General features: G+C 42.3%; 1 protein-coding gene across 1 annotated transcript in view; it reads left to right on the forward strand.

Moving 5' to 3' along the window:
• The window catches only part of RHOBTB3 (Rho related BTB domain containing 3), a 59532-nt gene that overhangs the window by 4249 nt on the left and 38334 nt on the right, over positions 1–16949 (forward strand). The window contains exons 3-5 of the mRNA XM_061152045.1: positions 1132–1318; positions 11148–11302; positions 16631–16742. Of these exons, the coding sequence (XP_061008028.1) occupies positions 1132–1318; positions 11148–11302; positions 16631–16742 (454 nt within the window). The remainder of the gene's footprint in view (positions 1–1131; positions 1319–11147; positions 11303–16630; positions 16743–16949) is intronic.

Here is a 16949-nt window from a genome sequence, read left to right on the forward strand (position 1 = left end):
AATAATGATTAATAGTTAACCAGAATGGAAGAAGGAGGCCACTTATGCATATTTAGCAATGGTTTTAAGGTACATACAAGTATTTTTCTTATACCACTGTTCACGCAATAACTTTGAAAAATTATTTTTAAAATATCAGAGTGCAAAGTTTTATCCTTAAAAACTTTATAAATTACTTTTGACCTTTATTCTAAATATAAGTGTTATTAATGTGCATGCTCCATCCCTCAGTCTTTGGGACCCCATGGACTGAAGCCCACCAGGCTCTGTCCATCAGATTTCCCAGACAAGAATACTGGAGCAAGTTGCCATTTCCTCCCCCAGGGCATCTTTCCAACCCGGGAATCAAACTGATGTCTCCTGTGTTGTGCTGGTGGATTTCAAAACTGGAAAGGTTTAACCTGAATTTTTAATTGATAGGAGGAAAATATATGAATTGCAAGTATATTCCTTACCATGTTAACATCTTAAAATACACACCATTTTTTAAGAAAACATACCCTCTCCCTGCCCCATTCTCCTCCCTTAAACCACTATATATATGTAGAACGGTCCAAAGAATGGATTAAGTCGAGAGATATATATGAAATTTGCATATATATAAAAAATACATGGAGCTCCACGGCATTCACAGTAATTATAATCCAAAACACTGAACAATCCTGCACTAACTGGGTCACAGAAAATCCTCTGAATCTTCCTTATTCACACTGATGCGCTAGTATCTAAAATGCAGTGTTACATTTTTGAAACTATAGGTGATAAGGCTATGGCATAATTTTAAAACAAAGTGCTTATTTTTGAGTCCAGGTGTTGAAAGAGGTTTCTTATTTCATCAGAGTCTCAGGGATCCTCTAGGTTCTGTTTTACCACTACAAAGCTCTCCAGGCTAAATGAATATAAAAAAATTTGAAGAGTTGATTGACTTCAAACATTTTAAATTTCTTGTAGTTACTTTTTAAAAGATAAATTTTTATCTATCTTTCATTTTTGTTCTTTTTGTTGATAATTTTTTTTAATGAATTAAAAAAATAAAATGTAGCAAAAAAATTAAACTAATATATTACAGTTTATTTCATGATGAATTTGAAGATAGGCAGACTAAAGATTGCTCTTTACATTTTGGTTTAGGACATTTTTGACAGTGATTGGTATACCTCTCGAAATCTAATTGGAGGTGCGGACATCATTGTGATCAAATACAATGTAAACGACAAGTTTTCATTCCATGAAGTGAAGGATAATTATATTCCAGTGATAAAAAGAGCATTAAATTCAGTTCCAGTAATCATTGCTGCTGTTGGTACAAGACAAAATGGTAAGTAGTTTTCTTTTATCTGAGAGTGCAGGTACCATGATAGTTTTGAAAAGCATTACGTTTATTGACGATTGGTAATATTTTTTTTTTTTGAAAGCAAAATGATTGGGTTCAAATTGCCAGCTGTCATCTCTTCATCATTGGCTATGATTATGAGACGTCAAACATAAGTGTCACAAACTACTGTGATTCTCATGGGTACAAGGTTTTCTTTTAAACTGTTCTACAGAAGTGAAGTATCAGTATCAGTTCAGTCGCTCAGTCCTGTCCGACTCTGTGACCCCATGGACTGCAGCACGCCAGGCCTCCCTGTCCATCACCAACTCCTGGAGCTTGCTCAAACTCATGTCCATCGAGTCAGTGATACCATCCAACCATCTCATCCTCTGTCGTCCCCTTCTCCTCCTGCCCCCAATCCCTCCCAGCATCAGGGTCTTTTCCAATGAGTCAGTTCTTTGCATCAGGTGGCCAAAGTATTGGAGTTTCAGCTTCAGCATCAGTCCTTCCAGTGAACACCCAGGACTGATCTCTTTTAAGGTGGACTGGTTAGATCTCCTTGCAGTCCAAGGGACCCTCAAGAGTCTTCTCCAACACCACAGTTCAAAAGCATCAATTCTTCTGCACTCAGCTTTCTTTATAGTCCAACTCTCACCATGATACATGACTACTGGAAAAACCATAGCCTTGACTAGACAGACCTTTGTTGGCAAAGTAATGTCTCTGCTTTTTAATATGCTGTCTAGGTTGGTCATAGCTTTTCTTCCAAGGAGCAAGCGTCTTTTAATTTCATGGCTGCAGTCACCATCTACAGTGACTTTGGAGCCCCCCAAAAATAAAGACAGTCACTGTTTCCCCTGTTTCCCCATCTACTTGCTGTGAAGTGATGGGACCAGATGACATGATCTTAGTTTTCTGAAGTGAAGGAAGTCAGTCATTGTGTTCTTTTTTGATATGGGAGAGTTATTGGGCTGATGCTGAGCCCTGGAAAACTGTTTTTGACAATCTACGGGACTATCGGTTGGGAAAGATAAATTGTCCCCATAAGGATGTGGGGTTGAGAGCTGAGTTCTTAGGTAGGTGTGCAGTGAATGAGCTGAATGCTTTGACAGCCCCACCTCCAGAGTATCGTTGACTCCACAGCTGGTGGGTGGTTTTGGTTCAGTCGGTTTCAGTAGTTGCTGCTCTGCATACTGTTGTCAGATTATCTCAGGGTCAACTCAGAATTCTCTTTGAATTGATGGTGTTTTCTAGCTCGTAAGGATTATTTCCTCAGTAAAACTGTCTTTAAAATTCTGTTTTTATTCGTTTTTTCCTTCCTTTTTATTGAAGTATAGCAAAATAAAGGACATTAGACTTCACTAATTTTAGAGCACAGTTCAATACATTTTTACATGTGTGTGCCTCTATGCAGCCATCTCCTACAGATCAAGATATATAGAACTTCTCCTCATTCCAGAAGCCTCTCATGCCCCTACCCACTTAATAACACCCCTCTCCAGAGGTAGCTGCTATTCTGACTTCTAACATCATAAGTTAGTTTTACCTGTTCCTGACCCTCATACTAATGGAATTATGCAATATGCAGTGTCTTATGTTTGACTGATTTCAGTTAGTGTGATACTTTTGAGATTCATGCATGCAAAACTCATCTGTAATTTGTTCCTTTTATTGCTGTGTATTGTCCCATTGTATGAGTACACCAGGGTTTATCTCTGCATTCTTTTGATGATGCTTAGGTAGATGATGCTTAGCAGGATTTTGGGGTCACACGGTAGATGTTTGTTTAGCATTAGTAGATGTGAATAAAGCAGGCTTGACCCTTCTTTCACCCCATGTCCCCTCTACTTCCCTAACTTTCTTTTTATTGCTGGTCACGGTTCTTAAACGAGTCATCCACACTTCCTGAGTCTGCTTCCTGACTTCCCATTCATTCTTGAGTCCACTATAGTCTGACTTGACTTTTGCAATGATGCTGGGTTTGTTTTCACTCAGGGCTGCCAATTACATGCCTGTCGCCCAATTTAATTGGCGTTTTAATAACAATCTTCCCTTTGAAGTTATTCAAACACATCTCTCTCTCCACTCAGCAAAAGCTACTTTTTCTTTTCCTGGTTGTTGTAATTCTCTGTCTTATTTCCTGGCCCCCTGAGCCTCCCTCACACACATGCACCGAGTCAGTACATCCTGTAGCTGTTGCCCAGGGTCCCATCCTTTTTCTTCACCTCTTCTTGCTGTTTCCTCTGACCTGAACCTGCTAATCTGTTGTCCTCACTTCCCCTGCAGCAACACGGTGCTTACCCAGTCTCTTTCTCTGGCTCCAGTCTCTCTCCTGACCCATGTCTCCACAAATACCTTCCTCTTTCTACTGAGTTCCCCAATCTTTTTTTTTAATTTATTTTTTTAGTTGAAGGATAATTGCTTTACAGAATTTTTCTGTTCCCTGTCAAACCTCAACATGAATCAGCCATAGGGATACATATATCCCCTCCCTTTTGAACCTTCCTCCCCTCTCCCTCCCCACCCCACGCCTCTAGGTTGATACAGAGTCTCTGTTTGAGTTTCCTGAGACAGCAAATTCCCATTGGTTATCTATTTTACATATGGTAGTGTAAGTTCCCATGTTACTCTTTCCATACATCTCACCCTCTCCTCCCCTCTCCCCATGTCCATAAATCTATCCTCTATGTCTGTTTCTCCATTGTTGCCCTGTAAGTAAATTCTTCAGTACCATTTTGCTAGATTCCATATAAATGTGTTAGAATATGGTATTTATGTTTCTCTTTCTGACTCACTTCACTCTGTATAATAGGTTCCAGGTTCATCCACCTCATCAGAACTGACTCAGGTGTGTTCCTTTCTATGGCTGAGTAATATTCCATTGTGTATATGTACCACAACTTCTTTATCCATTCATCTGTTGATGGACATCTAGGTTGCTTCCATGTTCTAGCTATTGTAAAGAGTGCTGCAGTGAACAAAGGGATACCTGTGTGTTTTTCAATTTTGGTTTCCTCAGGGTATATGCCTAGGAGTGGGATTGCTGGGTCATATGGTGGTTTTATTCCTAGTTTTTTAAGGAATCTCCATACCATCTTCCATAGTGGCTGTATCAATTTACATTCCCACCAACAGTGCAAGAGCATTCCCTTTTATCCACACCCTCTGCAGCATTTATTGTTCGTAGACTTTGTTGGTGGCAGTTCTGACCGGTGTGAGATGATACCTCATTGTAGTTGTGATTTGCATTTCTCTAATAATGAGCAATGTTGAGCATCTTTTCATGTGTTTATTAGCCATCTGTATGTCTTCTTTGGAGAAATGTCTGTTTAGGTCTTTTCCCCACGTTTTGATTGGATTGTTTGTTTTTCTGGCATTGAGTCGTATGAGCTGCTTGTATATTTTGGAAATTAATCTTTTGTCAGTTGTTTCATTTGCTATTATTTTCCCCCATTCTGAGGATTGTCTTTTCACCTTGCTTATAGTTTCATTTGTTGTGCAAAAGATTTTAGGTTAAATCAGGTCCCACTTGTTTACTTTTGTTTTTATTTCCGTTACTCTAGGAGGTGAGTCATAGAGGATCTTGCTTTGATTTATGTCATCGAGTGTTCTGCCTATGTTTTCCTCTGAGAGTTTTATAGTTTCTGATCTTACATTTAGGTCTTTGATCCATTTTGAGTTTATCTTTGTGTTAAGATAAGTGTTAAGAAGTGTTCTAATTTCATTCTGAATTCCCCCAGTCTTGATAAATGATGCCAAACCTATCTGTTCACCCACACTAGAATCATCCAAGCAGTCTTTCTTTCCTGTTCTGCACATCCAGTTGACTCGGAAGCTGTTTTGATTTATATTTTAAATAAACCTCAAACTCATCATCTTTACTGAATTTCAGATCCTAGTGATTTAATTATCTGTCAGAGTGACTTTCTTTTTGGCCTAGACGGGCAGTTCCAAATTTTGTAGGATTTGAGATCTGTACAATTTTGTAGAGGTTCTTTGTAAGAAAGAAAAAAACTACAAAATAGCAGACATACATGTATACAAATGAATCTTTACTTAGAATGTGAAAAGAAAGCAAAATAAATTATAACTCCAAAAGAACTATCAAACACCCCAGACATTAAAAAAAAATTTGTTTAAAAACCTGACACTTCTCTAACTTTCCTTATATTTTTTTTGGCTGCAGATTCTTTGATCAAGTCTTCACATGATGGCCACTTTCTGAGATTTTCTGTAGAGCAAAAGGAATGATAATTGGGCTTTTTTTTTGATGTTGGCACAACAGTTTGTGTTGTGTTTGTCTCTCAGCTCTGCCTCTTTGTGTCCTGATGCTGGACTAGTCTGCACTGGGGGTGGAAGAAGCATTCCTGGAGGCCGTTCATGTACCGAGACAGCTCGCAAACACTTACAAGGAAGTGACTACAGACCGCAAATAGTATCTCACTAAACCTAAATTTAAATTCCTCTTTAGCGGCATCCTAAAAATGTCCACAGCTATTCCAAAGCTGCCTGATGCAAGGTGACGTGAGTTAGATTGCAAAGAGGCTGGTGTCTTCACCAGGCATAGTCAGACTGTCTCATTTTGCATATTTTACAAAAGTGTATGTCATGTGAAAGAACCCAAGGCCCAGGTTTCTTCCATGACTTTGGAAACAAGCCATAAGGAAGGGCTTTGAAGCTTAGGCTTGCTGGTTAATCAGCCTCTGGTCAATTTTTCCTGCTTGGCTTTTTTCTGAAATAGATTCTCTCAGAATAACCATCCTAGAATATGTCAGATCATAATACTCAACTCTTTCAATCTTCTAGAAACTTTCATCTTTTTTTTTTTCTATTTGCAAAATTTCAAACCTAAGAACTTGACAAGAATAGGACAGTAAGCTCCAGAAATTATAAACATATACTTTTTTTGTTTGTTTGAACCATTTGATGGTAAACTGTAAACATTATGGAATTTCTTCAATCCTGATTAATTTAGGATGTCTTATCTAAGAACAGAACCATTTTCCTATTAAGCACAGTACAATCATCACTCAAGAAACATGCTATTACTTGTTTACATTATTATTTAAAGTATAACCCATATTCACATTTTTCCATGTATTCTAAAGCTCTTTTTCTTTTTTTTTAAATTCAGTATGAAATTAAGGACTGTGTGTTGCATTTAGTTATGTCTCCCTGGTCTCTTAATTCAGAACAGTTCCCAGTTTCCTAGCTGTTTTTTTTGGAGGGGGGCGGGAGGGGTATCTTTCATGACACTGACATTATTAATAAGAATCCAAACCCATTATTTTGCAGGATCCCTTCAGTTGTGATCACTGGGGTTGCAAAATAGTGATTTCCTATCATTCCTTCTTCATTTATTAGTTGGCACGCTACTGTAAGTAGAGTGGGGCTTCCCTTGTGGCTCAGCTGGTAAAAAAAAAATCTGCCCGCAATGTGGGAGACCTGGGTCAATCGCTGGGTTGGGAAGATGCCCTGGAGAAGGGAAAGGCTACCTACACTCCAGTATTCTGGCCTGGAAAATTCCATGGACTGTATAGTCCACGCGGTCGCAAAGAGTCGAACACGAGTGAGTGGCTTTCACGATCATTATCACTACTGTGGGTGGAGCTCTCCCTTTTCTCTGCTTCTGCATCTTTCTTTGAAATCATTGTGAAAACTTCATGGGTTGGTTATTTAAATTCAATGTTTGAGAATCTGATCTTCTCATTATGCTTTCTGATACTCCAGGTACCCCACATTTGCATCTTCATGCTCACTGTGGTTTATTCTTGGGTCCTTCCTCCTCCTGGTATAGAAGGATGTGCAGGCTGATCTTGGATCTGACCTGCCCCAGGCCACTCGGGTGCCCTTGGGATGCTCCTCACTCCGCTTCCTGAAGCAGTGAGCACTTCCATGTCGCTGCAGGGTGTGAGGCGCCCCCATCCTTGGAGCCTCCAGGTTCCTCTTGGGTCCTGTGATTGCTACCTGCATCCTCTCAGGGACCCCTAGTTTATGTCCCTAAAAGAGTCTCTCCTCTAATTTTTCAGTGTTGCCATAGATTCACCTCCCTTCTTCTCTTCTCTCCCCACCCCCCTTCTTCCCTTCCATCCCACTCCCTATTTCATGATTTCTGTGGTTTGGCAGGAAGAAGAGATTGCAGTGTGGGCTTAGCTTGTCCTCTTGAAAGTGGAAGTGACGGGTTCCTTTTCTCACACTCAGGCCTCCGCATGCACCGTGTTGTACCCCATAGAGTACCCCTCTGCACAGCTCCTGTCTTGTCCGCATGCTGAATTTGTCCTTAGCCTGGAAATCGTTCCCTCTTCTTCAAGCCCCTCCGCGCCCCCCCTGCCCAGTCCTCCAGGCAGAGTTAATTTCTCCTCTGTTCCTATGGTGGCTTCATACACCTTTATTTCGGTACTTATTATAATGGTCTGCAGTTGTGTCTGCCTGGGCTCGGTTGACAATGAGGTTGAGTTATCTGTGTATCTTTATTACCCTGCTATTTGAGGGGTGGTGGCCAAAAAGCATTTGTTCAACACGTGAATGAACGGCGTTATGAATGATGTATACAGACGTGAAAAATCATTTTCACTAACAGGGTGAAATTAATTTGCCAAGTGAGATGCGATCGCAAGGTAATTGCAAAGCCAAATCTGGCTCTTCAGCTCAAGGACACAGATAGTTCCTCCTTCCTGGAATATTTCTCCCTCCTGTAATCCCTTGCAGTCCAGTGAAACTGCTGGGTGTTCTGTAACTCTCTCTCCAGCTGCTTTAAGAACAAGTTCAGCAAGCACAGTCAGTCTCATCTCTTTGCTTTGTTATACGTGTTTTGACAAGCTTGACTGTGTGTGTGTCTTCGTCGTACTTGGCTCTGAATAAATTTTTGGCTTTTATTAAATATTGAATTTGTCTTTAAAGTAGAAAATTTTTTTTCCAAACTTGGCAAAGGTGTATTCATAGCCTTAAGCTCCTGAAAGCAGGCATCCTGTCTTGTCTTTTTGAAGCTCTGACAGAGCCTAATACATTGCTAGGCTGGAATACCTAAAAGGATGTCTAATGCTCTCAAGCACTGACAACACTGTAAGCATCATCCTGCTGCTGCTGCTAAGTCGCGTCCGACTCTGTGCGACCCCATAGATGGCGGCCCAACAGGCTCCTCTGTCCCTGGGATTCTCCAGGCAAGAATACTGGAGTGGGTTGCCATTTCCTTCTCCAGGGCATGAAAGTGAAAAATGAAAGTGAAGTTGCTCAGTCATTTCCGACTCTTAGCGACCCCATGGACTGCAGCCTACCAGGTTCCTCCGTCCATGAGATTTTCCAGGCAAGAGCACTGGAGTGGGGTGCCATTGCCTTCTCCAAGCATCCCTATCGGTTCTCAGAGTGACTCTTTTGAAAGAGACGCCATTCATCTTAATTCCAGAGTTACATTGTGTTTACTTTGGAAAAAAATTAGACATTTTGTGATAATACCTTGAAAGATAATATATAAGGGGAGAAAAAAGACTACAGGGTTAACTGGAAATGTAACACAGATTCCCAGAGTTCTAGGACTCTTGAGGAAGGCTCAATAGGAGTGAGTCCTGAAGAAGGCACTGAAATTTAAAATTATTTGGGGTCTCCTGATTGTTGCTGATGAAATGCTAAATGTTGGTTTATTTAATTCATAAACATTCTGTGGATTCTCCTGCCTAATATGTAATGGTTAGACATTTTTTCCTTTTGGGTGCAAGTGAACAAAAAGCAATGTCTTCCCTGGCATAGAGGAGATGTAATGATTGGACATAAGGAGACACTTTCTAGATTAGTAAGATGCTTGTGGCTACACATGACGGAAAACCCCGCTCAACTGGGTTAGACCTGACACTAGCTGGATTTTTCCCTCAAACCAAGATTGTTTCCTTGCAATTATTTTACATTTTGCTTGCTAATTTTTCACTCAAAGTGGTACTGATTTTATTTTTGTCCCAAAATAATGTTTAATAAGATGATCTGCCTACTCACCCCATTCCATCAACATAAGGAGAGCTTTGTAGACATGAGAAGATCTCTGTCTTCAGAGTCAAAGGCCCTGTTTATGACAGCTTTGTAAAGAATGTGAAATGCCAGTGTGTTCTTTTTCAAGATAGGCTAACTTGTGTATGATAACTTTATTTGCTCTGAAGCTAATATGATCTTAGAAAAAAATAAATGCAAAAACTCAGACTAGACTTATTATTTATTGTGTACTTTAGCGAAATCAAGCTTCATTTTTAAATCATGGCATTTTTATGCAAACTAAATTTTTATCTTATCTTTTGATGGCTCTTTATCAGGTGTAGCAAGTAACAGTTTTATTATTGTTTCTCTATCTCTAAGACCCAAGGAGGCTTAGACATGTCATAACCTCTCTGAGCTTCAGTTTCCTCCTCTGCAAAATGAGGATGTGAATGCATGGTTTCTGAGCTCAGAATGCTTTCAGTGAATTGAAATTATCTAATTCTTAGGTGTATGTGTGCACATGGGTATTACATATGCACATGGCACTGAATATGCTTGGTATGCATGCCATGTGTTCATATAGATGCTCCGTCTCTGCGCGGTTCATCGGTAGGACTTTTGTTGAGTATGCTGTGGGGATGGGGGAGCAGCCTAAATGCCCTGACAGGGCCACTGTACTTTGAGTTACCAGGTCTTTTGGCCCCTGGGGGTCACAGCTGAGTCCCTTTCCAGGCATTACCCTCTGCTGATACAAGCTGCTTGCCCGAGGTTTTGCTTCCTCCACAGGGCAGCCCTCCTCTACTTACTGGCTGATTTAGGGGTACAGAAACCCAGGTTTGTGTGGGGAACCCCTCTCAAGGGCCGTCTAAGCTCCAGAGTCTCCTTTCCGGGAACTGAAGTGTCTGTTGCAACAACAGTGCAGTTCAAGTTCTTTCTCTCGGGGCGCAGCTTCTTGCTCCCCTGGGAAGATCTGCTTCCAAGATCACCCCCAGAGAGCCGCCTCCTCACAGACGGTCTGCATGTCAGAGTCTGTTTCCCGGGGAAGCCAGTCTACAACAACGTGATTTCCTGGAAATGGGCTTGGCTGCTTTTTGAACAATGATGTATCTGAAGTGTAGCGTGAAACAGAGCAAAGCTGGCCGGCAAATATGGGGTTGAATGTACACATTTAGCCTTATTAAGGCAGGGTCTTTACAGGCAGGTTGGTTTACCACCTTCCCAGCCATAGGTCTGTCTGTGATTCTTGGCGCAGTTCACATTGTGAGTAATTACTTTTTATGCTTTCAGTTTTTACTTTTTTGATCTTGGAGCAAAAGATGAAAAGTGATTGAATTTGGTCACTGCAGTTGAATAGAGTTCAGTCATTGAAATGTCTGGATTAATAGGAATGTACTTCATATGAAATTTGCCATGACTGACAATTTTGCAGCTTTGGAGATTGAGGTCAAATTGAGCATTCTGTTTAAGTAAAAGATGCATTCAAACTTAGTGAATATATTCAAAGTTTATTACAACAACAACAAAAAATGCCAGCCCATTGTTTTTCATGGTTGAAGTTGTGTAAGAGGAAGCAGGCCTGGCATTTTAGTTACTGTAATAGCCTTGGTAGTATTCATTCACTTATTAAAAATTCATCTATTTTATTAGATCTTATTCATTGTTCTTCCATTTAAAGCTTATTTATTTTAGGGACCTTGCTGTTACCATTGACACTTCTCATTCAGAGTCTAGTGGATAGTGGCTATATGAAGTGGCCCCTAACTGTGATTCTGGTGTGAGCTCTTAATGTGGTGTTTAATGTCCAGGTTGTCTGTGCACATTTTTGTGTGTCTGTTTATTCAAAACCCCGTGTTCGTCATGTTCGTTTTCTCAGAAGAATTACCCTGCACATGCCCCCTGTGCACCTCAGACAGAGGGAGCTGCGTCAGTACGACGGAAGGGATCCAACTCGCTAAAGAGCTGGGGGCCACCTACCTTGAGCTGCACAGCCTCGATGACTTCTACATAGGAAAGTACTTCGGAGGAGTGGTAAGTGGGAATCCCAGTCACGGAAATCAGTCATCTGTCAGGTTGGTTCTTCAGCTGTTTCTTAGAACCACAATTAGAACTTGAGTTTTAAAATCAAGAATAGTTTTAATCTTGTGAAATGGTGGTGGTGGTTGTCCCTGCTTCCACTTTCCCCCCTTCTGTTTGCCGTGAAGTGGAAACAGTGACAGACTTTGTTTTCTTGGGCCCCAGAATCACTGTGGACAGTGACTGCAGCCACGAAATTCAAAGATGCTTGGTTCTTGGGTGGACTTCCTTGATAGCTCAGTTGGTAAAGAATCCACCTGCAATGCAGGAGACCCCAGTTCAATTCCTGGGTCGGGAAGATCCCCTGGAGAAGGGAAAGGCTACCCACTCCAGTACTGTTGGGCTTCCCTTGTGGCTCAGCTGGTAAAGAATCCACCTGCAATGCGAAGACCTGGATTCGACCCCTGAGTTGGGAAGATCCCCTGGAGAAGGGAAAGGCTACCCACTCTGGTATTCTGGCCTGGAGAATTCCATGGATTATAGTCCATGGGGTCACAAAGAGTTGGATGTGACTGAACAATTTTCACTTCACTTGGTTATTATAAGAAAAGCTATGACAAACCTAGGCAGTGTATTAAAAAATGGAGACATCACTTTGTCAACAAAGGTCTGTATAGTCAAAGCTGTGGCTTTTCCAGTAGTCATGTGTGGGTGTGAGACTTGGACCAAAAGAAGGCAGAGTGCTGAAGAATTGGTGCTTTCAAACTCTGGTGCTGGAGAAAACTCTTGAGAGTCCCTTGAACTGCAAGGCAATCAAATGAATCAATCCTGAAGGAAATCAACTCTGAATATTCATTGGAAGGACTGATGCTGAAGCTCCACCCCTTTGGCCACCTGATGTGAAGAGCCAACTCATTGGAGAAGACCCTAATGCTGGGAAAGGTTGAAGGCAAGAGGAGAAGGGTGTGGCAGAGGATGAGATGGTTGGATAGCATCACTGACTTAATGGACATGTGCTTGATCAAACTCTGGGGGATACTGGAGGACAAGGGAGCCTGGTGTGCCGCAGTCCATGGGTTTGCAAAGAGTCGGACATGACTGAGCGCCTAACTGAACTGAAAGGGAAAAGGATAGTTTGGCTTTTTTTGTTGGAGAAGATGGAGCGCTTGGCGTCTTTGGGCTCATGGTTCCCTTTCCAGGTTCCTGACCCTGAGATTTTCAGGATCACTCTTCCCATTTCCCAGCTCCCACATTCGCTTCTTTTCCCTCATTGTTTCTCTGTGTTCCTAACAGCTAGTGTTGGAGGCATGATGACAATCAAAGGAGTGGTCAGAGTCCGGAGAAAAGCTTTGTGGTTTCCTTTTGCCTTAACTCAAGACTCAATGAGAATATGAAAATAAGGTCAGAATGGTCTCCTTTAGACCCTTGAATAGTAAAATATAACAGGGACCTTGAGTGTAAGAAACAGTGGTATTTGCAAGATTATGGATGGAGTGTTAATGTCAGAGTGAAAGGTGCATTTCACTATTAATATCTTGTGTTTAGCAGTCAGGGAGGAAGAGCAGTGCAGTGGTACCCTCAGACCTGGCCAAGGGCAGCCTGTGCCCTTGAGCTCTGGAAAGCCTCCTCTGGTTGCACCCCTCCCCACAGGGCATGGGGAGGTGCCCACTGCAGCTCGTAGCTCCCCTCCTGACCTGCACCATCCGTGTGGTAGCCGCTAGGCACATGTGGCTATTTATATTTAAATTAATTTAGAAATAATGCAGGAGACTTCCAGTTCAAGATGGCGGAGTAGAAGGACATGCTGTCAACTCCTCTCATGAGAGCACTAGCTGCTGAACGACCATCGACAGGTGGACGCTGGAACCTACCAGAAAGTGATGCCCCACATCCAGAGACAAAGAAGAAGCCACAGCGAGATGGTAGGAGGGGCACAATCACCATGAAGTCAAATCCCATACCCGCTGGGTGGGTGACCCACAAACCGGAGAACAGTTAATACCAAAGAAGTTCTCCAACTGTTGTGAAGGTTTGGAACCCTGTGTTGGGCTTCTCAGCCTACGGACCTGACAAAGGGACTGGGAATCCCCAGGGAATCTGACCCTGAAGCCCAGTGGGATTGGATTACAAGGCTTCCACAGGGCTGGGGGAGATGGAGACTCCAGACTTGGAGGGCACAAACAAAACCTTGCATGCACCAATCAAGACTCAGAGGAAAGGAGCAGTGACTCCACAGGAAACTAAACCAAAATGACCTGCTAGTGTTGGAGGGTCTCCTATGGAGGCATGGGCCAGCAGGGGCTCATCATGGGGGTGGGGAGACTGGCAGCAGCTGTCTGGGAAGGCCCCCTTTGGTGTAAACACCCTTGGAGGTCACCATTAACCAGACCATGGAGTCTGTAGACTAGCCTGTAGTGCTGGGTTAGAAAGTGAAGTCGCTCAGTCATGTCCGACTCTTTGCGACCCCGTGGACTGTAGCCTACCAGGCTCCTCTGTCCATGGGATTTTCCAGGCAAGAATACTGGAGTGGGTTGCCGTTTCCTTCCCCAGGAGATCTTCCTGACCCAGGGATTTAACCCGGGTATCCCACATTGTAGGCAGACGCTTTACCATCTGAGCCACCAAGGAAGTCAGGGCCGGGTTGCCTCAGACCAAAAATCTACCAGGGAGGGAGCACAACCCCACCCGTCAGCAGATAATTGGATTAAAGCTTTTACTGAGCAAGGTCCTGCCCACCAGAGCAAGACCCAGTTTTTCCCATCACCAGTCCCTCCCATCAGAAAGCTTACACAAGCCTCATAGCCTCCTCCATCAAAAAGGGCAGACAGAAGAAGCAAGAAGAACCACAGTCTCCCATCGACTAATACAAAACCACATTACAGAAAATTATCAGCATGAAAAAGCAGAAAGTTATGTCCCAGATGAAGGGACAAGGTAAAACCCCAGAAAAACAACTAAATGAGGTAGAGATAGGCAACCTTCCAGAAAAAAGAATTCAGAATAAAGACAGTGAATTTGATTCAGGATCTTGGAAAAGGAATGGAGACAAAGATTGAGAAGATGCAAGAAATATTTCCTAAAGATCTATAAGAACTAAAGAACAAACAGAGATGAATAATACTCTAGAAGGAATCCAGAGCAGAATAACAGGCAGAAGCACAGATAAATTACCTGGAGGGCAGAATGGTGGAAATCACTGCCGCAGAACAGAGTATAGAAAAAAGAATGGAAGGAAATGAGGACAGTCTCAGACCTCTGGGACAGCATTAAACACACCAGTATTCACATTGTAGGGGTCCCAGAAGGAGAAGAGAGAGAGGACCTGGGAAAATGTTTGAAGAGATAATAACTGAAAACTTCCCTAACATGGGAAAGAAAATGGTCAGCCAAGTCCAGGAAGCACAGTGTGCCCCAAACAGGATGAACCCAAGGAAGAACACACTTGAGACATAGTAATCAAACTGACAAAAGTTAAAGATAAAAATTAAAAGCAACCAGGGAAGAATGACAAATAACATGCAACAGAACTCCCATCAGGCTATCAGCTGATTTCTCAACAGAAACTACAAGCCAGAAGGGAATGGCATGACATATTTAAAGTGATGAAAGGGAAGAACCTACAACCAAAAATACTCTACCCAGCAAGACTGTCCTTCAGATTTGATGGAGAAATCAAAAGCTTTCCAGATAAGCAAAAGTTAAAAGAATTCAGCACCGCCAAACCAGCTTTACAACAATTGCCAAGGGAACTTCTCTAAGCAGAAAACGAGAGAGGAAAAGCCCAGTGCTCTGCTGAGCCGCTCAGTCGTGTCCGACTCTTTGCAACCCCACGGACTGTGGCCCACTAGGCTTCTCTGTCCTTGGGGATTCTCTAGGCCAGAATACTGGAGTGGGTTGCCATGCCCTCCTGCAGGGAATCTTCCCACCCCAGGGATCAAACCCAGGTCTCCTGAGTTGCAGGCGGATTCTTAACTGTCTGAGCCACCAGGGAAGCCCAGGAAAATCTTTACCTATAGAAAATAAATCCAGAACAATTAAGAAAGCAGTAATAGAATCATAAATATTAATAATTAGCTTAAATGTAAATGGATTAACTGCATCAACCAAAAGACATAGACCAGCTGAGCAGATGAAACCTCGGGCATGTATGCACTTCCACTTACCACATCACTCTCCTTGACCCCCCAGGTTGTATGTAATTATTTGATATTGATAGTCTAATCATGCTCCCCATGGCGTGCAATTGTAATTGTCTTCTATTCTTTGTCTGGTTATTGATTGTGAAAACTGATAAACCAATTTTACTATTGTGATTGTGTAACTATTACTACATAGTTAACATAGAGCACTGCGTTCTGTGCTGTGACCATGCTCCAAAGCCCAGCATCCCGAGTCCTCTGGCCAGCTGGCGCTGAGTCTGTTTGCCCAGTCTGTTCCAGCCTCTTCCCTGGGTCCATCTACCTGAAGGTGGTTCACAGCTCTGATAATGCATACCCCGAGGCCTGAGAGGTGACCGAGGCGTGGCTGGATATTAGTAGGGGAGGGGAGAGTGGCTGGACCTCGGTTGTGTAGGTGTGGATGTCTGCCTGCATGCACCAGCGCCCGCAGGTAGGGGAGTGGGAGGTGGGCAGGCGGAGAGGAGAAGGGTGGTCTTGGGTCCCAGGAGTCAGGGGCCAGCTCTCTGTGCTGCAGGAAACTCTGAGGAGTCTCAGAATTTAAATCTGAACCAGGCCTTCCAGTTTAAATGATGACATACTAGGCAAAGCAGGAGGATAGAATATATTTTATGTAGCAGTTTATTTTCTTGATTTGCAGCATTTAAATATTTAGGTAGGTGGTATGTGGACCTCCTTTTGTACTTCTGCCCCAGGCATCACATGCCCAGAGCTGTGTAAGTGTGTGTGGTTAAGATTTTTAATTTATGAAATGATGGATGCATTTCAAAGTAATTTGTTCAGGAAAAAAAGTAGAGCACATGTGAACTTTCTGAATTGTTGTGAGCATATGTGACACAAAGCTAGAGATCTGTCTTGGTTTGAATTTTTCTAGTGTTGGTTGTTATAGTTGCCTGTGAGATGGTTATTGACAGTCACATGGATGTACTACTTGGCATTCTTGATTATTCAAGAGAAAGTGCAGTTTTTTCCTTGAATGATAGTTTATGTTTAGACAAGACACAGACTGTTCTACCTGATAGATTTTTTTAAAAAATAAAAAAAATTGAAAAGCACTGGCTAAGGCATACATGTAGATGGTACTGGCAGCTGTGATTTGGGGTCCAAATAATCATGTCAGATACATAATTCTGTCAGAGCTTTAATTAACATTTGATTCTTGTTTTAGTTGGAATATTTCATGATCCAAGCCTTAAATCAGAAGACAAGTGAAAAAATGAAGAGAAGGAAGATGAGCAACTCGTTTCATGGAATTAGACCACCTCAGCTTGAACAGCCAGGTGCATTTATTAGCCCGTGTCTAAACATTCCGTTGATATTTATTGTAAATCATTTCAAAAGCCTGGGGGCAATTGTTTTCACATTTGAGTGTGTCCAGGACTCACCTGGCATTCTGATTCAGTGAATCTGGGATGGAGTCTGAATCTGATTTTTAAATAAGCCTCCCAGATGATTCTGAAGCAGGTGGCACCTGGATCACATTTTGA

This window comes from Dama dama, chromosome 9 (assembly GCF_033118175.1).
Source record: "Dama dama isolate Ldn47 chromosome 9, ASM3311817v1, whole genome shotgun sequence".
In the NCBI taxonomy this organism is placed as follows: domain Eukaryota; kingdom Metazoa; phylum Chordata; class Mammalia; order Artiodactyla; family Cervidae; genus Dama; species Dama dama.